This window comes from Xenopus laevis, chromosome 4S, assembly GCF_017654675.1.
Source record: "Xenopus laevis strain J_2021 chromosome 4S, Xenopus_laevis_v10.1, whole genome shotgun sequence".
Taxonomy (NCBI): Eukaryota; Metazoa; Chordata; class Amphibia; order Anura; family Pipidae; genus Xenopus; species Xenopus laevis.
Genome location: NC_054378.1, coordinates 64,787,150 through 64,811,101, shown reverse-complemented (window position 1 = coordinate 64,811,101; position 23,952 = coordinate 64,787,150). Strand labels below are relative to the sequence as shown.

At 38.1% G+C, this 23,952-nt stretch overlaps 1 protein-coding gene across 2 annotated transcripts in view; it reads left to right on the top strand.

Annotated features, from left to right (window-relative positions):
- The window catches only part of pde4b.S (phosphodiesterase 4B S homeolog), a 257,804-nt gene that overhangs the window by 56,436 nt on the left and 177,416 nt on the right, over positions 1-23,952 (top strand). Inside the window, 1 exon segment of one of the 2 annotated variants that reach the window (NM_001092664.1) lies at positions 8,493-9,157. The exons of the other annotated variant lie outside the window; for it this stretch is intronic. Coding sequence (NP_001086133.1) covers positions 8,919-9,157 — 239 coding nt within the window. The 5' untranslated portion in view covers positions 8,493-8,918. 2 annotated transcript variants of the gene reach the window in all.

Here is a 23,952-nt window from a genome sequence, read left to right as displayed (position 1 = left end):
TTAATATTTGCTGTGTGTGTGTGTGTGTGTGTGTGTGTGTTTTGACATTTTGACATTTCCATGCTGTCTAATAAAAGGCAGAATTAGGCTATTAAGGTTATGCATTAATTCCTAGTTCACAAATGAGCCTCACCATGGAAACTAACTTGGAAGTTCATTGGGTTTTCCAAGCAACACTGTCCTTATATGTTCTATCAGCCAGTGTTTGACAGCTCTGGGCTGTCATTTTATTTATTTGCATTTTGATTATTGTATTTATTTATTTTTAAATTTATCTTAACAATTTGCAAGCCCTATCAATACACTTAGGGGCACATTTACTAAACTCGAGTGAAGGATTAGAATAAAAAAGACTTCGAATTTTGAAGTATTTTTTTGGCTACTTCGACCATCGAATTGGCTACTTCAACCTTCGACTACGACTTCGAATCAAACGATTCAAACTAAAAATCGTTCGACTATTAGACCATTCGATAGTTGAAGTACTGTCTCTTTAAAAAAAACTTTGACCACCTACTTCGCCTCCTAAAAACTACCGAGCACCAATGCTTCCTAGCGATTTCTGATCGAAGGAAAATCGTTCCATCGATGGATTAAAATCCTTTGAATCGTTCAATTCAAAGGATTTAATCGTTCGATCGGATGAATTGCGGTAAATCCTTCGACTTCGATATTCGAAGTCGAAGGATTTAACTTCGATGGCCGAATATCGAGGGTTAATTAACCCTCGATATTGGACCCATAGTAAATGTGCCCCTTAAACTAATCCAACCATCACTGGTTTGACCAATCAAAATTTTATGAAATGATAATTAGTGTTCATTTATGAACTGAAAAAATCTGATCCCAATTTGTTGATCCCCACTGATACTTGGTTAGCCAATATATTATTATTTAGCAGCCATTTTCTCTTGTAGCTAGATTTGCTTGTCTGTAATTTTGTTCAATTTGACCATCCAAGGGGATGGGTTGTCTTTTGAGGATTGATCAGCTTATGGCTAAGTACCTTAGGGGCATAAAACCTGTAGAGCCATTTGGATATGTTCATTTTTTAATATAAACTAATAAACTGAGATTTGTTACTTAACACTTGTGGTCCCATGGATTTCTAGTGTGCCTCAAGCCCCCTTTAAGGGTATTTTTGTCTACTCAGGATTGATCATAGCTATAGTACTGGCTGCGGGGAGCCTATTTGCTTGGTAACCCGATGTGGTAGCTGCCACTACAATAATAAAACCCATTTATATGCTCATAATTAAACCACAATTTCAGTCTTATAGTCTCCTACAAGATTTTGGTTTCCACTCACTTCCTCAGATATAACCTGTACCATGGTCATAAAAACATTTATTTATTTCCCTGTAAAAATTTAACCAGTGCTTTCATAAAAGTCATAGTGACTTTTAAATATGTGATTTTGCTTGAGGAATTTATTTTTTCATATGTTGAAACTGAGTCTTTCTTTGTAACTTAGTAAGTACTATAACTTGGCCCCAACCATACAAATCTGTGTAGGGGATTATATATATGGATCATCTACAGTTAGCTTAAAAAAGCAGCATACATGCCATGGAAAATGTCAGCGCAAAGACAAAGCAAATCTTTTAGAAAACTCATGAAGAACAGGAAGCAGATGTCCGAAGTTGCATGAAAGGTCAGCCTATAAAAGCCATGGCACTGGGAATTGCGTGGAGACAATCTTACTGTATTCATTTGCTTTGACTATAGTGCTTTCAGAGTGAGATGCCTTTTCTTAGAGTATTTTATCACTGCCTTTATGAGCATATTCATTTATTTATAATTAACACTGCATGCAGGAAATTACATTGTGATTACATTTAAAGGTGTAATATCACCATCTGTAAGCCCTTATCTCAGGCACTCAGAATTTATATATGTGTATATATATATATATATAGAGAGAGAGAGAGAGAGCTATACTGTATATAATAACTCCTCTCCCTACTGTACATAGTCCCAGCATTTCTAAAGGTCGCTTCACTCCAGGGTGACTTTCAATATATATTTTATGGGGAGGGAGATTTTTATATCTGATATTCACTGGAGATATATTGATTAAATCCTTCATTGTTTTTATGTGCAAGACCCTGTAAGTTTGTGTACACAATGTTAAGAAGAGGAAGCATCTTACTTGTTAGGGTTATTTTGTTGATCATCCATTTCTATAGTAACCAGTAAACCCCGATTCTCTAAAGAATCGTTAATGAAAGAATGCTAACAACAATGAGGCAGCAAAATGCGATGGGTGCTGATTCACTCTGCATTCCCAGGCAGCAACTGACGACGCTAATTTGTGGGGATGTAGAGTGAATCTGTGCCTATTGCTTGTTATTACCTATCTGCTATTAGAATTTTTAAATTTTGAGTTTATTGGTAGTAAAGTGTTACTGAAAAATTTCTTTATAAACAACATTTTTTGTGAAAATGTTCTCCTGTCCTTGAATGAGTTATCCCTGGTGAGCTGTATTTAAAATCTTGACTTTAACATCAGATGAACGCTGCACTCTTGAAAATGCAACATAAAGTTGACCATGACCAAACACAGGCTCAGATAGGTAAATGCCGACTTTATCCAATGTTTGTCCTTGTGATTTGTTGATTGTCATGGCAAATGCAGCCTTAACGGGGAATTGTCGTCGTTTAAGTTTAAAAGGTAATTCCTGGTCAGAACTGGTAAGGTCAATTCTGGGAATCAAAACAGTATCACCGCTATGGGATCCTGTAAGCACTTCTGCCTTGATAACATTTTGTCTCATGCTCTTCACAACCAACCGTGTACCGTTACATAAACCTTGCTTAGTGTTAAGGTTTCTTAACAGCATGACTATCCTATATACTAATCGAAGGCCTATCTATGTCCCGAGTGGCGGGGAGGCAGATGCGCACGCAACTTCGGTTAAGGAATGCGCGCGCAACTTCAGCCGAAAGACATAGATGCGGCCTTCGATTAGCAGATGCGCGCGCAACTTCAGCCGAAGCCTTCGATTAGCAGATGCGCGCGCAAGAGTCGGACACTGTGGAGTAGCTGCCGGTACTGGTGACAGAGGCAGACAGTTTATTAACTGGTGTGACAGAGGCAGTGGAGTAGCCGCCGGCACTGGTGACAGAGGCAGTGGAGTGGCTGCCGGTACTGGTGACAGAGGCAGACAGTTTATTAACTGGTGTGACAGAGGCAGTGGAGTAGCTGCTGGCAGTCGGCACTGGTGACAGAGGCAGTGGAGTAGCTGCCGGCACTGGTGACAGAGGCAGTGGAGTAGCTGCCGGTACTGGTGACAGAGGCAGACAGTTTATTAACTGGTGTGACAGAGGCAGTGGAGTAGCTGCTGGCACTGGTGACAGAGGCAGTGGAGTAGCTGCCGGCACTGGTGACAGAGACAGTGGAGTAGCTGCCGGTACTGGTGACAGAGGCAGACAGTTTATTAACTGGTGTGACAGAGGCAGTGGAGTAGCTGCTGGCACTGGTGACAGAGGCAGTGGAGTAGCTGCCGGCACTGGTGACAGAGGCAGTGGAGTAGCTGCCGGTACTGGTGACAGAGGCAGACAGTTTATTAACTGGTGTGACAGAGGCAGTGGAGTAGCTGCTGGCAGTCGGCACTGGTGACAGAGGCAGTGGAGTAGCTGCCGGCACTGGTGACAGAGGCAGTGGAGTAGCTGCTGGCAGTCGGCACTGGTGACAGAGGCAGTGGAGTAGCTGCCGGCACTGGTGACAGAGGCAGTGGAGTAGCTGCCGGTACTGGTGACAGAGGCAGACAGTTTATTAACTGGTGTGACAGAGGCAGTGGAGTAGCTGCTGGCACTGGTGACAGAGGCAGTGGAGTAGCTGCCGGCACTGGTGACAAAGGCAGACAGTTTATTAACTGGTGTGACAGAGGCAGTGGAGTAGCTGCTGGCACTGGTGACAGAGGCAGTGGAGTAGCTGCCGGCACTGGTGACAGAGGCAGTGGAGTAGCTGCCGGTACTGGTGACAGAGGCAGACAGTTTATTAACTGGTGTGACAGAGGCAGTGGAGTAGCTGCTGGCACTGGTGACAGAGGCAGTGGAGTAGCTGCCGGCACTGGTGACAGAGGCAGTGGAGTAGCTGCCGGTACTGGTGACAGAGGCAGACAGTTTATTAACTGGTGTGACAGAGGCAGTGGAGTAGCTGCTGGCAGTCGGCACTGGTGACAGAGGCAGTGGAGTAGCTGCCGGCACTGGTGACAGAGGCAGTGGAGTAGCTGCTGGCAGTCGGCACTGGTTACAGAGGCAGTGGAGTAGCTGCCGGCACTGGTGACAGAGGCAGTGGAGTAGCTGCCGGTACTGGTGACAGAGGCAGACAGTTTATTAACTGGTGTAACAGAGGCAGTGGAGTAGCTGCTGGCACTGGTGACAGAGGCAGTGGAGTAGCTGCCGGCACTGGTGACAGAGGCAGTGGAGTAGCTGCCGGTACTGGTGACAGAGGCAGACAGTTTATTAACTGGTGTGACAGAGGCAGTGGAGTAGCTGCTGGCAGTGGTTGTGCTAGTTTAGTAGCTGTATCTCCAAATGGTGCCCCTGATGGCTTCAGCAGAGAGATGTAGTGAGGAACAACACACTGTATGAACAGTCTTGAGGAGATTTAACTGAGGACAAAGGGCGCAATGGAATATACAGACGTTCAGTGGGCGGATTAGTTTGCTTTGACCCTTGTGACCTGAATGGTGCGTGTTGATTGGGCAGCGCGGTGCCACCCACGCAGGTACGCAAGATCCTAACCTTTCGGCTGAAGTTGCGCACGCATCTGCGCATCTGCCTCCCTAGATCCTAACCTTTCGGCTGAAGTTGCGCGCGCATCTGCTAATCGAAGGCTTCGGCTGAAGTTGCGCGCGCATCTGCTAATCGAAGGCCGCATCTATCTGCCTCCCTAGATCCTAACCTTTCGGCTGAAGTTGCGCGCGCATCTGCTAATCGAAGGCCGCATCTATGTCTTTCGGCTGAAGTTGCGCGCGCATTCCTTAACCGAAGTTGCAACCGAAGTTGCGTGCGCATCTGCCTCCCCGCCACTCGGGACATAGATAGGCCTTCGATTAGTATATAGGATCTCTGCTCTGTCCCCTACACTCAAAGGCAACTTCAGGTATTGTTTCCATGCAAAGCAATAGCAGCATTGATAATCACTGTTACATCACAGAGAGACAGAAAACTACACAGGTGAAAATTCCATTGGCCCTTTAACTGCGGCCATGTCTCCGGAGGGGGCGGGCGCATGTCAGCGTGACGCAAGGTGAGCACTTACCCAATAAGCGAGCAGCGTTCTACAGCTGCAAGTCAGTCAGCGCTGCGATTGGTCAATCTGTCAGGGAAAGTCTTTTCTAGGTGGCGCCTTAGGCCACTAATTGCGAAGCTGCGGTTTTGCTGGAGTTGGTGGAAGTTGCAGTTGAGCATCAAAACCAAAGGCAAAAGTCCCGGGTATTAACCCGTCCTGGGTTTTGCGCTTATTATGGAATAGGTGGGCGGATACCATAAGGGGCTATGGTGTCATTGTGGGCGTGTCCGGAGAATGTGAGCTGGGGGGTGACCGGATCTGTATATGAAGCCGCGCTGCTGGGAGCCGGGTGTATCGGGAACAGCTGCCGGGAAACAGCGACAGGAGAGCGGGCGCTCGCTCATTGAACTCTCCCTGTGAAGAGAGCGCCTAGGCCTGACATGACGTCCCGCAGGTAAGCGCAGCAGTGTCCGACTCTTGCGCGCGCATCTGCTAATCGAAGGCTTCGGCTGAAGTTGCGCGCGCATCTGCTAATCGAAGGCCGCATCTATGTCTTTCGGCTGAAGTTGCGCGCGCATTCCTTAACCGAAGTTGCGTGCGCATCTGCCTCCCCGCCACTCGGGACATAGATAGGCCTTCGATTAGTATATAGGATTATACTGGCAGGTCTGATGTTAATACGCTTCTTATCCATTTTACCAATATATAATGATATGTTCTGATTATACTGTAGTGTACTGGTACGTTTGGGTTTTTTTTTTGCTTATTATCCATTTTCTGTACTGATCATTCTGGCATATCTAGGATTAATATGCCCATTATACATTTTATTTAGTGATTATACTGGTGCATCTAAGGTTAATATGCCCATTATACATTTTCTGTAGTAATTATACTGGTGCGTATGGGGTAAAAATTGGTGTGGTGTGCTCACAAATTAGTCATGGTCAGAAAAGTTTGCAATGCTGCAAGCATATAATTTTGTATCTCTTTAAATTTTTCAAATGTTAGTAGGTATTGAGAATGAATTAAAGATTATCCCCCATATATAATAAAAGGCACTAAGTTTGCCCAGGAGCAGTAACCCGTAGCAGCCAATAAGATGTTTGCTTTTAAACAGGTGACCAGTAAATGCTACCTACTGATTGGTCGCTATAGGTTACTGCTCCTGGGCAAACTTAGTGCCTTTTATTACATAACCTCCTATATATGCTGATTCCCTTGGGAGCTTCCCCCTGACATGGATAGATTCTGTTCTCAAGCTAGCCTTGATCTTTGACCTTGAGGAAGAAGTATCCCATTGGTTACTTGAGCCGTTCTTTGTTTTTCTGTGCTGTGAAGAGATACCTATATGCTCTCGCAATGGTAACTCCCTTTTTTGCCCATAAGTTCTTATGTCATATGTTCCCAAATTCATAAAAATTCTTTGATTTCTTTGTTTGGGATTCTGACTCTATTTGAGTTCAGAATCCACAGAGATCATGTCAAATAAACTTTATCTAAGTGGTCTCCGGTTCTTGAAGTTCCTCAGCAGTATGTATTAGTATGTAGGCTGCTGGAGGTGATATAAGGGCTTATTTGCCAACACTTGGTAAATTTACATTTATGCAGTAACCCATAGCAACTAATAAATATTCAGCATTTTAAAACCAGTTGCAGATAGAACAATGAGAGCAAAAATGTATCTGCTTGCCACAGGTTACTGTACAGGTTTGTTAAATGAGCCCTAGGGGTATATTTATCAAAAAGTGAAGTTAGAGATCGCCACAGTCCTCTAGAGTGAAATTCCGCCACTCTCCATTCATTTCTATGGGATTTTGAAAGGCGTATTTATCAAAGGAGGAACTTCACCCATTGATAAGACAGGACTGTGGTGATCTCTAACTTCACTTTTTGATAAATACAGTATACCCCCTAGTGTCTGTGTTTCTCTTACATCTATTTGGTTTCACACTTGCAAATCTGACTGTACCCTGTAGGTTACATTCAGACAGAGAGTGTATAATCTTGAATGATAAAACATACTGTATATGAGTGCATATAAATATCAAACTTAAAGGGATACTGTCAAAATGTATCTGCTAATACTGTGATTCCAGCAGAATTCTGCACTGAAATCCATTTCTTCAAAGAGCAAACATATTTTTTTATCCTTAATTTTGAAATCTGACATGGGGCTAGACATAATGTCAGTTTCCCAGCTACCTCTAGTCATGTGACAAGTGTTCTGATAAACTTCAGTCATTCTTTACTGCTGTACTGCAAGTTGGAGTGATATCACCCCCTCCCTTTCCCCCCCCAGCAGTCCATTAGCAGAACAATAAGAAGGTAACCAGATAGCAGCTCCCTGACATAAGATAAAAGCTGCCTGGTAGATCTAAGTACAGCACTCAATAGTAAAATCCAGGTCACACTGTGACATTGAGTAGGAGAAACAACAGCCTGCCAGAAAGCAGTTCCATCCTAAAGTGCTGGCGATTTCTGAAAGCACATGACCAGGCAAAATTAAAAAATACACTTGTTGGTTCAGGAATGAAATGTTATATTGTAGAGTGAATTATTTGCAGTTTAAACAGTGTAATTTTAAAAAAAAAACGACATCATAATAATCATGACAGAATCCCTTTAATATACGGTGAGTTTTTTATAGATTTCAATATTTTACAAACAAACAAAGATTTTTCTTTATGCTTGACATTTGAAGTGAAAGCAAGTGAGCAAGTGTGTGCGTGTATCTATATGTGTGTTTGTGAGCACTGCATGTACATACAATACCACATATTTTAAAGAATATAATAGCTTCTATAACTCTGGGTTTCAGTATTTACTGGCAACACACAGCGTGGCAAGATCAAAGAGAATCAACACAAAAAGGGTTAAAAAATGCATTTATAACCACTGTCTAACATATCAAACGAGAAAACCCTGTACAATGTAACTGGAAGTTATATTACAGTTCATATGAAGATATTATTTTGTTACTTTCTGTTGACAGTTTAATAGTTAATGTGATATAAATTCAAGTTCTGGTTCTGTGTATCTTTTTCAAAGAGTGTTTGCTTTAAAAGTCATATAAAATCACTTAATTCACTAGTATTCTGGCAAGCATACAAACAGATCTTTTTAAGATGCTTCATTTTCAGAGGCATTCAGTAGGTGGAGCTACTGTTGTTTGGATTGGGTGTCTAACTAAGGAATTCTGAATGAAGAGGATTCTCTATCCAAGGAGGCTGACCAGTCAAGCACGTTGTTCTGAAGGGCATCGTTTAAAAAAGGGCATTTAAGATTTTTTTTCCCTTATTCTGGATGCATGTGCTCATTATTTCTTTTATTGGCATTTTCTGAGCAAGAAGGATGGATGAGGAATTCCAATGAATATTGCATGAGCTGGTGCATTCAGCTGAATGAATCCAGTGACAGTTTGTAGCTTGCAGACAAACCTCATTCACAACAGACTACCCTGGTACGGAAAGGACTTTGGTGCAGTATCAGAGAAGCCGTCAAGCTCATGAAGCCCTCCCACCCAGCTGTGGTTAGTAAGTATGTCATGATGGTACGTTAAGCAGGTTTACAATCTGCATTTAGTTGCCTCATCAACAAGCACACTCTTCATCCTGCAGAATTACCTTCAGGTGATATGTTTTTTGTACCAGGCTTCTGAAGCATTGCCTAAGATATGACAGCAAAAGAATCTTCCAATGAACTTGCTACACCAGATTCAGATATATACATAAAGACTTTTAAAGAACATATGCACTTGGAGCTGGAACTTCCCAGACTTTCTGGGAAAAGGACCACAACATCACCAAAAATCTCTCCGAGAAGCTCTCCAAGGAATTCCCCATGCTTTTTCAGAAAGTTGCTTGTTAATAAAAGCATCCGTCAACGCCGGCGTTTTACAGTTGCACATACATGGTAAGATCTTTATCAGTGATTACTTGGTGGGAAGTGGCTGTGTTAATTCAGTAAAGTAAGGTATGTAGATGACTGAGAGCATTATAGGTATAGACTGTTATGTCCTGGTTTGCCTCTGGATGCAACAGATATTGTTGTTATATATATTATGGCAAGTATGTTTATATTTAGTCACTCGTACTTTCTGTTCTAACTTTGGCATTTTGATATATATATATATATATATATATATATATATATGTATAAATATATATATATATATATATATATATATATATATATATATATATATATATATATATATATATATATATAGATCTCTTCTGATTCAGTCAGTGTTTTTTTTTAAAATATATTTCTTATGTGTGTGTATAGTTTTGTTGGTATTGTGGTAAATAACATACCAATCTTATGATGTTCCCGACCCTTGTTACAAGTGGAACAGTTTGCCGTAGGTTAATATTTGACTGTAATTAAAACTGACATGCTGCAAATTAATAGACTTGTTACATGTTACACAAGCCTTGTACCTTAATGCAATAAAAGTAAATTCCGAAACTGTAAATACAACAAAAGCTGCGTCTTGTGACACACAGATTTACTTTTCCGTATTTACTCTGTTATTTTCTTACATGCATTTATGCCAAATAATGCAGAAATCCAAAGCAGCAGAAAATTCTTCATACCATGATGTAGAATGATGGTTCTTTTGATCAAGTAGGAAAGATGTCAGTTCACCTAATGTCAACATTCTTGTTCTGCAGTTATCTGCCTGAACCAGATATTAGGTTCTGAGAAATAAATGTGTCTGTGTGCTGCTGATATGTATTTGTTGACTGATATACAGTATATTTAGGTGTTTACTGTACAAGGAATTGGTTTATATGAGAGTAAAGAACAAGTGGACAGAACCTTCACGATAAGGACAACTAGATATCTGCCATCTTCTCTTTGTAGGCAGGAAAACACCTCATGACCTTATGTCAAGGTTAAAGTGGTTCCCATAAATAAAAAACAGAAAATGATTCATCTCACCCCCAGAAACACAGTTAATGATGACATTTTTTTAAATTAAAGATTAAAAATAGCAAATAAAATGTACTGGACATTTAATTCAGAAATTATAAACCTTATATTACAGTATACAGTATAAACCTTGTTGAGGAGGGAAGCTTTAACAATGCATACAAAGTATGTGGCTAAATCATGTGCACTTTTCTCAGTGATGCACCAAATCCAGAATTTGATTTGGGAATTGCTCATATTCCAGCATCTTTTGCAAAATTCATATTCAGTTAGATCCCAAGTGTCTGGGCAAATTCAACCCTTAAGGCGGCCATACACGGGCCAATTAAAGCTGCTGACATGGATCCATTAGGCTGAGTGGGGGCTTCTGATGGGTCACCCCTATCGATATCAGGCTAAAAATCAATGATTTTGGTATCAATCGGGCAGGTTTGATTTTTCCTGCGAAGCCAATTTGGTCCTATGATCTGTCGGTGCCCATTTCCTTCATTGCAATCTGATTGTTTGACCCAAGGGCCGTACAATCACATCAACCCTATATCACCCTGCCTTTGGTGGGCATATCGGATTGGCAACCTCGCGATAATGTTAAAAACAAGTACAAACATCCCTGAAAATGTTGCTTGTAAAAGATAATTCAGACATAGAAAGAAATCGAGAATGCTTGGTGAGAATGAATATTATTGGATATAACCTTGGGGCACTGTCACAAGGTATTTGTGAGGATACAAATTAAATAAGGCATAGATGTTTATGCTAGTATGGTAGATGAACACAAGACTGTTTTGCATCTGAGTAAGCCTTGCAATGTCATTTAACAAATGTCACATGTATGTTAATGAGTAACTATATGGTAGGATGCAGCTAAATGTGGAGAGTTATACATTTACATGGAAAATGTTTCCTTTTATCCAGTATCCTATAGCAACCAATCAGATGTCTCTCTTCAGTATTCTTCTGAATGCATGCTGGATGGTGATTTAGTTATAGTAATGTTTATGTAAGGATACAATGTGAAGCTCCTGCATGCTTAACACTATTATACTTAGTTGGCAGTAATTTCTTCTGTTTTCTAGTGAACTTTAATATTCCATTATCCAAGCAAATTGTGTCCACAGTGTAAAATTGTAAGTAAACACTAGTTTGAATTTGTGGTTCAGCAGTGGTCTGATAGTTGTGTAATCAGAAATCCTCCTAGTCTGAATTGGCTGATAACCCTCAACCACTGTTAACACTTCTTATATATCGTCTGAATAATGTGATGGCACAGAAGTCAGCAGAGATGTCCTGATTTATTTTAAAGGTTCTGCAAGCATTTAATTCAGACTTCATTTCCACTTCAAAACCCCGGGAGGTGGGCTATAGTGGCTTTAATGTAACTGCACCAATATCCTCAGAAAAGTCATTTGTGAATAGTCAAATTACTAAATTTTGTCTAACTTCATATTGTACAATGTTGCTGGAGTCTTCTGTAGATTTTGTAAGCATGCCCATATGATTTCAGTGTTAATGTTTAGCATAATTTTTCCTAGCATAACTAGCTTTAGCTTTCTGTATGTTTGCACAAGTGAAAACCTCACTGAACTAATGTTTGCTACGCTCAGCTAATGCTAGAGAAGACCAATGTAGCACTATTAACTAGCCGGATTCTATAAGCTTGCTTGAACACAGCTGGGCCACGACAGGAATTCATCTGCTTGCACCTCTTTACTCTGGTCCTGCTCTCCGGAACAGCTCTATTTCTGCAATTGTGTATGTAGCTAGTACACTAACTGGAGGAAACTATATTTACTGAGCTAATACAGATTACTTCATTGTCAGTGTTACCTTAGCAGAGACTATTAAAAATTGTACATACCTTCGCTGAATGCCTTTTCAAAAGCAGTGGAAAAAGAATAGCTTTAATGATTCATTTTCTTGAAGGCATTCCAAGTCAAGAGAAGTTTACTTTGAGCAAAATGTGGAAGTTTTATGTCTCTGGCAGATTTCTGATGTAATTTATATATTAAATGGATTTTTCTTTCTCATTAATATCTGTATTATTAATCTGTATAATGTATATCTAATAATTGTATAATAATTACAAGTTGATCTTGTAGGTAAAGGTGCATGACTCAAAATATGTACATATTTGCATATTTAACTGGCTTTTCATTTTTGCTATATTCAAATTAATAAAAGGAAGATCCTAAAGTAGCTAGAAAATCTTGAAGAGTTTCTAGAAAAGTTTTTACTGACCTTTGTAAAAACAGCACTATATGATAGCATTATAACATGCACTGCATTGACTGTGTTCTGCATAATGCATCAGGAAATTAATTCCTAAAGAGCTGACATAAATGAACACCAAGGCTGAAATAATCAAAACCTAAAAGAAACTTGTTTGTTCAATACATATTTTACAAAGTGGTTTATTGTTGCATGTTTGGCAGCTTGTAAGAATAAACTTCAAACATGATTTAATCGCAAACATACACAGATTTTCCTCTACAACCACATTTTTTTTTTTTTTTATAGTGTGTGAATCGTTTAATGTCAAGGGTTGGGCAATGTTGTGTTTTGAAGACAAAGAGAAGCACAACCAGTGCTAGAAACATTATATTGTGAATTACTCAACCTAAAAGAGATCCTTTGCTTCATGATTGGCTTACAAGCAGGTATAAATGCACGCTACAGCTCTGTGCAGACATTTGCTAAAGCCCATCAGAGTTCATCATATTATTGCAGCTATTTGATAAATTAAAATGAGCTAAGCAGGGGTTATCGAGAGATTACCATCGCCTATGAGATGCATTAAGTAGCACATTTCTCCCTAGAGATAAAAATGAATGAAAATAGATGTATAGTTCCTTCTGTGCCCATCAAGATATGAACCACATTGGAGTGCTGCTTTATTAAGATTTGATTACAGTTGAAATGAACACCAGTCAACTTGTGGAGCACTTTGCAAATGCCCCCTAGTTGGGTCATCTATATTACTATCTGTGTATAAAGAAATATGGCTGGGCAACTTAATACTTCATACCATAATACATATAAAAGAAAATGCTATTTTAGCACCGATTTTTAAATAAACACAAATTGACACCCTGAAGTCATTTGTCACGTTAATATACCCAGTGATGTCCTGACAATATTAGGAGCTTTAATACTGACATAAAAGGGATTCTGCCATGATTTTATGGTGTAGTTTTATTTGTAAATCGCACTCTTTCATTATAAATATTTCATATATAAAATTTTATTCCTAAACCAACAAGTATATTTTTTTTAGCTGCAATATTAGTGTGTAGGCAGCCATAATGGTAGCCACTTTCTATTCAATGTATCCAAAGGAGATTTTTATTATTATTCTTCTCATATCTACATCTAGTAATGCAGTTGTCAGGGAGCTATCTGGTTACCTTCCCATTGTTTTGTTGAAAGGGAGGCGGGTGATATCACTGCAACTTGAGTGCAGCGTTAAAGAATGTCTGAAGTTTATCAGAGCACAAGTCGCATGACTGAGGGCACCTGAGAAACTAACAACATGTCTAGCCCCATGTCAGATTTCAAAATTAAATATAAAAAATCAGTTTGCCTTTTTGTAAAGTGAATTTCAGTGCATAATTCTGCTGGAGCAGCACTATTAACTGATGCATTTAAAAAAAAAATCCCCACGACACAATCTCTTAAAGGAAAAATACAGTTCTGGATGTATTTAAAACTTTAGTCAGGTGCCACGTAAAATCAGTCAAGGCAAAACAAAAGAGAAGTATATTGAACTTCTTTACACATACAAGTCTTTTTTCCTCAATAGTTTCCCACATTTCATTTTCCCAAAGGTAACCAACCTTTGTCAAATATCAGCTCACTTATCCCTTTGATGATAAACTGAATGGAAAACATGTTCAGATGATGAACAGCTTATCCAGTCACTTGAGTATTCTATTGTTTACAGAAGAGATCTGCCTTTAAGTGACTACTAGAAGTAACGTATTTGTAATTATAGTCAGTGAACGAGTGATATAGTTATAGACTGTTTTTATGTTAGCCAAGGAAGTCATTTTTTAGTCCTGGCACAATCACGTTAAACTGAGACAGGCCCTGGTATCCATGCAAATAGGTGGCTGAGTCAAGTTGCATGTATCCTTATCTAAAATGTTTGATCTCATTTCTAGGGTCACCAAACAAAATATTTGGCATACGTATAAAATTCTGTGACTTGGAGATTCTTATATAGAGCTAATCTACCAGCTCTGAGAAGCACCAATCTTTTAAATGAAAATGGGCAGCTGAAATTACGTTAATTCTAGTTGAAGGCTACGTTCCATGCTCTTGTAGTCATCATTTCCATTTCGAGATAGCAGTTTCCTGTGGCACACACACACTCGTCTGCCAAAGTGGAACTCAGCTGTATAAGGATGTTCTGTTCCCTCAGAATAGTAGACTTTAGATGTAGTTTTTTAGGTCCGACTTAATTATTTCAGTTAGTTAGCTATGTAAGTTGTAATGTGAGCTACACTAAGGGGCAGATTTATCAAAGTGTAAAATTAGAGCTCACCACAGAAAAATTCACCCACACTTGTTTAATATAGGTACATTTTATAGATATATTTTTGCTATTTTTATAAAATTATATTGCAAATATTTTACTCCTCTAAATGCTGATTCAAGGCACCCCAACTTTCTGAAACCAAGATCTGAATATAAAAAGTATGAATGGAAAAAAGTGCTTAAAAATTATAAACAAATAAAAAATCCAAAAATCTCAAAGTCTGAATGGTTAAAAAAAAGGTCTAATAGGAACAGCACAGCTCCCATTGACTTCTATGGGACCTTGACTGCTTTTACATGGAGAAGTTTTTTTTTTAAACTGACATGTTTTATTGATTTTCATTACAAAAAATATGGGCTGTCCGCTTGCTGCGGTACCCTGTCATCAATAATAACATAGTGATGTACGGAAAAAGAAAAGAAAAATGAGAAATTAAAAAGAGAAAGAAATAGGAAAAATATAAAGCTAACATACAGTGGGGCTGATTCACAAAAGGTCGATATTTTTGTGCGTATTTTTGTGCGTTATTTAAGGAATGATTCATCAAAGTATTTTCGCATGCGTTAATAGACATATCGCAAGCATTAGTTTCTGCTCAGCGTTATTCTAATCATATTTCGATATGATTAGAATAGAATTTATCCTAACGCATTATTCACTAACATCTTTTAAGCGATGTTTTCCCTGTTTGAAAATGCACCTTTATTCTCTGTTTATTCCATCTGTGAGCACCTCACTCAAAAGGTCATGTTATTTTAAGGAACAATGAACTGATTTTGTTTATGAATTGTGTCTTATATCAAGCAGCATTTCATCCTTTCCAACTAACTCACTGCCTTCCTTATGTCGTTATCCACAAAGAGTGACAGACTTGTTTTGTACATACAAATACTACACTCTAGTTGATTTGTTACAATCTATCTGTTCTTTCCCAATAGTAATAGCAGGGATCTGCTAGTATAAAATGATTTCCAGACTTGTTTTGCCCCACAAATTTACAGGCTAGGTTCTCTGTTTAGTATTGTCTTACAAAAGTATATTAGAAAAGTATATTATAAAGTATATATATATATGCTATTGCTAGTTTAAAGTGTTATTAGCTGCTGTGAAAATATTTCAAATCAGCTATGGACAGTATGCCATTTCAGTATTGCTTTAATTGGCCAGAAGTGTCATCATTTTGTTTTCCAAAGTACTGTATATGCTAATTATGTACGGGTAAGGCAAAATTTAGGAGATTCATGTCTCAGCTGTAGGAAAAAACAGTTCATATGCTGGAGGACACATCACTAGTGACAGGGAGATCAGATTCTCACCCTACAAGCCTCTGAAATGCATTCTAAAAGGCAAAGAATGCTTGACTTAGTACTTGAAAGATTTGAAAAATAACCCTTATCTATTGAATACATGTATGCAAATGAATACTTTAGCTTAGTTCTTAATAAAAATGTATGTGGCAATGCCTAGATTTTAAAATACACGGTGCTAAAGGGAAAAACCTATAGTGATGATTGAAAAGCTTGTGTGGAAAATTCAGATTTTCCAACTGGGTTTTTTTATTTTTTTTAGTGTACTATAATTTTATTTATTTTATTTAACTTACATTTCTTGTAAAATAAACACTAAATAGTCAAAGAGTATCTTCATCTTAAATGAAAAGAAAAGATGGACAGCTTCTAATAGACAGACAGGCAGCGTCTATTATCACTGTGTTTTAAAAGAATCTTTCCAAAGCTGATAGGCCCTTTTGAATATATTTTTTTCTATGAAGTCTTTGGAATTACTAAGTCATATTCAAAATTATTGGTAGCTTCTTTTATTACCCATTGAGTTATTAATGCAGCCATAATATGGACAGCATACAAAGCAATCAATGCCCTGCAGCAGTAAGGGGCAAGTGTGTAATGAAATAGTGTGGTAATATTTGAATAAATGTTGGTAAAACATGTCATCCTCTAGATATTTTGGGGGCCTGAAAAGTAATTTGCTGTGAGGCCCAGTAATATCTCATTATACCACTGGTTTGTGCTGTGTTACTGAAGTACTTGGTAAAACCAATATTCACTCTAATTATCAGATTAATTTACAATTGGAGTAATTGTGGCAGTGCCAAGCACTTCAGGGATCAAGAAAGACAGCATGCAGACTTCCTTAAAATATTTCCACGGATCATGGACCCCCATTGAGGCTGTTTTTGAATTGTTTTCCAAGGACTTCTATGCACTTACAACAGTGTTTATAAATGAGCCCTCATTGCATTTTCATGCTTTAGCCTTTATATGATTACTGTAATCAGTAATCTTATAAATCAAATTTTATATAAACTGTATACGTAATTGTATATATAAATTTTAATAATGTCATCAGTCCCTGAACTGTGTTTTTGTGTGTCGCCATGGTGCTTTTCTTGCATGTACAGTATGTTATTCTACATCTTAATACTTCTCAACACTGTCCAGGATCAGATGTAGGCATTTATCAAAAGTCCTACAAAGTCCTACAATTCTTCATTAAAGGGGTGGTTCGCCCTTAAGGTAACTTTTATTATGTTATAGAACGGCCAATTCTAAGTAACTTTTTTATTGGTTTTCATTATTTTTTTTTTTGTTATTTGCCTTTTTCATCTGAATGTTTGCAGCTTTCAAATGGATGTCACTGACTCCCTTATAAAAAACAAATTTTTCTGTAAGGCTACAAATGTATTGTTATTGTTACTTTTTATCACTGATCCTTTAGTTAGGGCCTTGTCTATTCATATTCCAGTCTCTTATTCAAATCAATGCATGGTTGCTAGGGTAGTTTGGTGTTAGAGCTGTTTGCCTAGATGATGCTAACTCTTTTTCAAACCAACAAACTCCAACATTTGCGGAAGTTGCTCAGAGGGCAGTTTCTTATTTCCATACATTATTTTTTCATATTTGACAGTAGTTCCTCATTAATGGCAAGCTAAAATAAAGACCAACATATATTTTTTACATGTACTGTAATTTTTGTGTTGTACAGGCTACACAGTTTCCTTTTTGGACAGGATTTAAGCTGGGAATTATATTTTTATTTAAAAGGACCTTGAGTCCCCCAAAGCCTAGCTACATTCAAACAAAAGAAATCTACCACAAAAATATTTTTTCCCTTATTTTCTGACAAAGAACAGTGGGTAAGGTCTGTTTCATGTTCCGGGATGTCTCTTTTTTGTGTTTAGTAATGTGCATAGGTTAATTTTATGTTGTTTGTAGATTGCATTAATTAATTGTAATATTAACCATATTTGAGGGTGGAACATACTCACTCCATGGATACTGTAGCTGAGCTAGAAGTGCCCCTGAATTTAACAGCATGGCCGCTTCCATCTTTTCTGCGGCTGCTTTATAAACAACAAATATAATCTGAAGAACAGTCGGTGATTCTGGCCTGCTGAGCAAAAAGAGCTTTGTGAACATAACGGTTTTACATCTATGAGAGACATTACAACCTGTTTTGTTTTTTTTAACTTTTTTATTTTCTGTATTTACCAGTATATAAACATCCACACAGTTTCATAGATACAATAGATCAACACATACACAAGTACTGTTGAAACTGTTAAAGTACTGTTAAACATACAATGGTTTAACATATATAGCTGAACTCTGAAAAATATCAAAACACTTAGCATGAATTATTCAGTTCTTGGCAATTATACAGTCTGTTTAATTGTTATGGGTTATCATAAAATTGAAAACTGCTCTGTTTGTTACATTTTCCTGTTTTATATTTGGCCAGTAAGTATATTAAAAAAGATTAAGAGAAACATACACGTAAAGGTTCCATGCAGGATACATACAGGCCAGTAAAATAAAAGATCAGAGTTGATATGTAGGGAGGAGAAAATGATTGTGGTCCTTTGATGCTAGGAAGCCTTTGTTTTTTTTTATTATGTGATTTGAAATGAAAAACATGTACTTGAAGACACAGTGCAATAGAACAACCACTGACTGAATATGTTATCCTTTCTACAGAGTTTAGAACAAATTATGCAGGTGAACAAGGAGACACAAAAGTTCATCTTAAACAAAGCAGCTGTCCACTAGATTAAATTTGAATTTCACCTTTAAAGTAACTTTTATTATGTTCTAGATTCTCCTATGGGAGAGGTTTCTGGATAAATTGTTTCCGGATCCCATACCTGCACAATGTAAATGCACAAAACCTGGTTGGTTGTACGAAGTACAGATGTAGTCAGAGCACAGAGCTATAAGTAGGGAATATTGGAAAAGACCAAGGTGCTATTCATGAATTGGGCTGGTGACTACTGCTTGCATGAAAATGTGGATATATTGCTTATTTTTTTCTAGACAAATATTTTTTTTTTAAAGCTTGCTTGATATGATGTCATATCATGTGATATCAGACTTCCAATTCCATATACCAAAATTCCTGATTTTTAATAAGTTGACAGATAGACTTGAACAGATGAAAGAAGTAGTTTTGTGGAAGTTGTTGGCCTATAATGAGTTTTCCAAAATCCCATAATTTGCTTGTAGTGGCACTGCCTATGATATAGTTTCATGATTTCTATCTCTTTTTCATTTATACTGGAGTGAATTAGGTTTTTCATTTGCAGCATTGTGCTATAGTCTGTCAAAATCCAAATATATAAAGTGCTGTTTTGCTTAACGGACTTCAAAATGATATAATATATGTCATCCTTCAAGCTATTGCTTTTCTTGACAGAGAAAACACCCATATTCAGGACGATTGTCTCCATCAACAACACACGGTAGTACCAATTATTATTGATATGTCACCTAGAAAGAACAATAAACATTGCTTACAAGACATGCAACTGTATGTGCAGCCCTATAGCAGAAAGCAGTGCTTATTAAGATATTTATCTTTAGAGTTGCATTCACAGCTGATTTTTCCTGCCTAATCAGCCAACACAGCAGCCCTGTGGCACCCCAAACCCACATGATATTTAAGTTATGTCCTAGTGCCTTCACTAAGACAAAGAAAGGCATCACTCCTTGGAAGTAATGTGTTATTATTGCCTGCTCTCTACAGGAAGTTTCTATTCTCCTAAAAGCAAAATAATAAAAAAAAGTTCTGGCAGCTGTATCGGAGCCAGATGCAATCATATTTATGTAGAATAAATGTAAGAACAAGCATTATGACTGCCAAACACTTAAAACAATGGCTGAATCTTTAAAGGAGAGGATAACTAAATCCCCCCAGTAACAAAAGCCCCCTTTAACTGACTGCTGTTGCAGTCTGCCAGGCAGTGGAGAAACCAAATAGGGACCTCTTGCATAATGGTACAGTAGCTGTTAGCAGGAAGAATAGGGAACTTCAGGTAATTCTTTTGCTTCTCGACTGTATCACTTAATATTAGAATTTCCTAGCATACATTTATTCACTTACTGTTAATGTTGCAAAAGAGCCATAGCATGGACTTATGGTAGTCCTGTCTCATCCCTAAGGTACCAATGACAGCCCTGGTGTAACATTATTGGTTTTACCAAGGAGATTAAGTACTTTAGTTTTCTCTACTCAGTCTTCTTATATGGGTTATTGTTTTAAAAAAATATAGAACTATCTCCTCTGTTCTAAGAGTTAAAGTGTTTTTTCAGCATTGTGCTTGTTTTAATCCCTTTGGATAACATTCCACTCTTCCACTAAAGGACGTCATTGCATTTGTCAGTACAAGCAGTCAGTCTGTCTTTGTGCTTCTGTCAAGTTATGCCTATGGGTTTTACGTCTTTGTCATGTTCCATTTCTAAACTGCAAGACAAATATTTGCATAGTTTGCTTGCAGAAAGCTTAGTTTGTTTAGCACTATATTACGCAATATTACACTAAGTGTTCTATCAACACCATCATTTCAGGCTGGGAACTGATCTTTAGATATCCAGACATTTTTCTTAAAAAGCCTATAAATTTAACAACGGCAAATGTATTATTGGATTGAAGTTGTAGTTGCTATTGTTATTCAAATCCAGTGTGTAGCTAAGAAACATATATATATATATATATATATATACATATTTTGTTTAAAGGGTAAGGCATTTTTTAGTAGCAGTATGCACAAAATGTCGCTGTCTTAAATATATTGATAATGGGTTGAGTGCAGAGGACTCTTGTATTTGACTATATATATATATATATATATATATATATATATATATATATATATATATATATATATATATATATATATATATATATATATATATAAATATATGCTCTGTGATTGTCAAACCTCTTTACTTAATTTTTTAGCGTTCACTGAGGTCTGGCAAGATGCTGAGTGACTGGGGATTTGCTAATTTGGTGATGCTTTTGAAAAAAGGATCCCATTCTCAGCTTCAACATTATAGGCTGGTCAGTTTCATGTAATTGGTAGGAAAGCTTTTCAAAGGGGTAATAAGGGATAAGATACTTGACTTCACTGCAGATCATAACACTACGGGGCAGATTTATTAAGGGTCGAAGTGAAAATTTTTTTGTCAAAAAATCATACTCTGGCCCACCTAAAACCTAAAACCTGACTAATTACTGTATAAGTCAATGGGGCAAATTCACTAAGATGCGAAGTTGCGCCAGGCGCAACTTCGCCGCACTTCGCCAGGGGTAGTTTAGCCAGCGCTCCACAAATTCACTAAAATCCGAAGTTGCGCTCAGGGGTAGCGTAAGGTTGCGAAGTTGCGCTAGCGTTGATTCGCTATGTAAAGCGAAGTTACGCTAGCGAAGGCTAATTTGCATACGGCGCCAAATTCAAATTTCAATGGAGAAATACGTATCAGCACTACAAATGCCAAGAAAACCTTCAAATCATCAAATAAAAATTTTATTTTGCCCTACACATGTGCCCACTGTCTAGGTAAGTTGCCATGAGTCAGGAAATGTAGGGGGGAGGAAGGGGAGCCCCAAAAATTTTTTCGATCTTTTTCAGCCTATCACCCATAATGTAGAAAACACGCCAGCGTTTTTTGGGACTTAGAAAAAATTTTGACTTTTTTTGAAACAATCCCTATCTACTCTATTGCGCTTCGCCAGGTCTGAGGTGGCGAAGGAAGTCTAGCGTAAAAGGTAGCGTTCAGTACACTGCGCGTTAGTGAATTTGCGTAGTTACGTCACTAGCGTAAATTCGCCTGGCGTAAGGGTGCGAAGTAACACTAGCGAAACTACGCCAGCGTTCGTTAGTGAATTTGCGCAGTAACGAAAATGCCAAACGCTAGCGAATTAACGCTAGCGTTCGGCGCTTAGTGAATTTGCCCCATTGGGAGAAGTCCAGGATGTTTATAGCCTTCCTGACATTTTTGAGTTTTTTAAATTCAAATCAAGTTTTTATCATTCAAATCGACTTCAATTGGAGCTTTTGAGTTGTTTAAATTTGTTTGAATTTAGCAAATTTGATTTTATTAATCATTTTCGACTTAGTCGAATTTGGGCTTTCTGGAAGTTTAGGGGAGTTTAAAAAAACTCATATGAATTCAAAATTCAACCCTTTATAAATGTGCCTCTGTGAGGGGAATTCACAAAAGTGGTGTTAATGAGACAAAATAAAAGTGGAGATAAAAGTGTCGGATTTCCCAACAAATTCACAAACCTCTATCTCAACTTTTCAGATTTTGTCTTTTGCACAACATTTTAAAGACATTTTTTCTGAATTTGTCTTTGGCTCTTACTAAAGCTGTCAGTCAGCCATCAAATTGGAATTTTTGGGGGAGGGGGGTTATTTTACCTAGGAAAATTATACATAATTGTTTTCAGAATAACCTGGGCTTTCTACATCTGCCCACATGTTTGTGTAATTCCACTTCTGTAACAAGATACAAGAGTCTAAGGGTAGGGACACACTGGGCGATTTGGGGAGATTTAGTCGCCTGGCGACTAATCGCAGCGACTTTTCTCCCCGAATGCTTCCCCTCTCTCTGCGCCTGGCTAAAATGAAAAATCGCCTGCGCTAATCACACGCGGCGATTCGTTTTCCGAAGTCGCCCGAAGTTGCCTCACGAGGAAACTTCGGGCGACTTCGGAAAACGAATCGCCGCGTGTGATAAGCGCAGGCGATTTTTCATTTTAGCCAGGCGCAGAGCGAGGGGAAGCATTCGGGGAAGATTGGTCGTGGAAAGTCGCGGCGATTAGTCGCCAGGCGACTAAATCTCCCCAAATCGCCCAGTGTGTCCCAGCCCTAAATACAAGAAATGCTATTTTGCACAACATTGGGATTTGTATCAGAAATATGTTTTATTATCATAGGTCAAGTGTCTAAGTGCTGCTAAAACTAAATGGCTGGAAAGCATTACTTTTTCTTTAGTTCATATATTTACTTAAATTACTAATATTGCCTCATTCATTAAGCTAAAACTAGTAAAGTAACGCCAAGTGTGAGTTAAAAACTTTTTACATATTAAATTGTAGAAAACACACTTTTTTATGTAATCAGTGTTTTCAATTGTTTTGTTAATGAGGCTTTTACACCTATAGGGTTAGACAGAAATGTAAAACTATAAAATGCTAATCCCTATTAATATGATAATAATTCCCCAATGGGGCACCTACAAGAGGTGTGAAATGAAAATTGGCATCTTTACTCCATTTTTAAAATGTCGAGAGAAAATGTAATTTAAAATGTAGTTTTTGCACCATTTTTATATCATAAAAGTGTCTGTAAACTGTCTTTCTTTTACTAAAATATCAAAAGTGGCGGTTGAGTTGGAATTTAGGCAGATTTCTGTTTGTGAATATGGAAAAAGTATTTTACTCTAGTTTATCACCACTTTTACTCCAAATATGGTCTCTCTCCCCTGGAATTCCCCCTATGAGTTTGTTCCAGCATGGTTTTATGCGTAACAGATCTAGTCAGACTAATTTAATTGCCTTTTATGAGGAGGTGAGTAGGAACCCAACTCACTTACTGGATGTAATCTACTTGGACTTTGATAAAGCTTTTGATACAGTACCACATAGAAGGTGGTGGTAAATGGAACGTTTTTACACTGGACCAGTCATTGGATCAGTGTTGTTAGTGGAGTACCGCAGGGGTCAGTACTAGGTCCCTTGCTTTTCAACTTGTTTATTAATTACCTGGAGGTGGGCATTGAAAGTACTGTTTCTATTTTTGCAGATGATACTAAATTGTGCAGAACTATAGGTTCCATGAGGGACGCTGCCACTTTGCAGAGTGATTTGTCTAAGTTGGGAAACTGGGCAGTAAACTGGAAAATGAGGTTCAATGTTGATAAATGCAAGG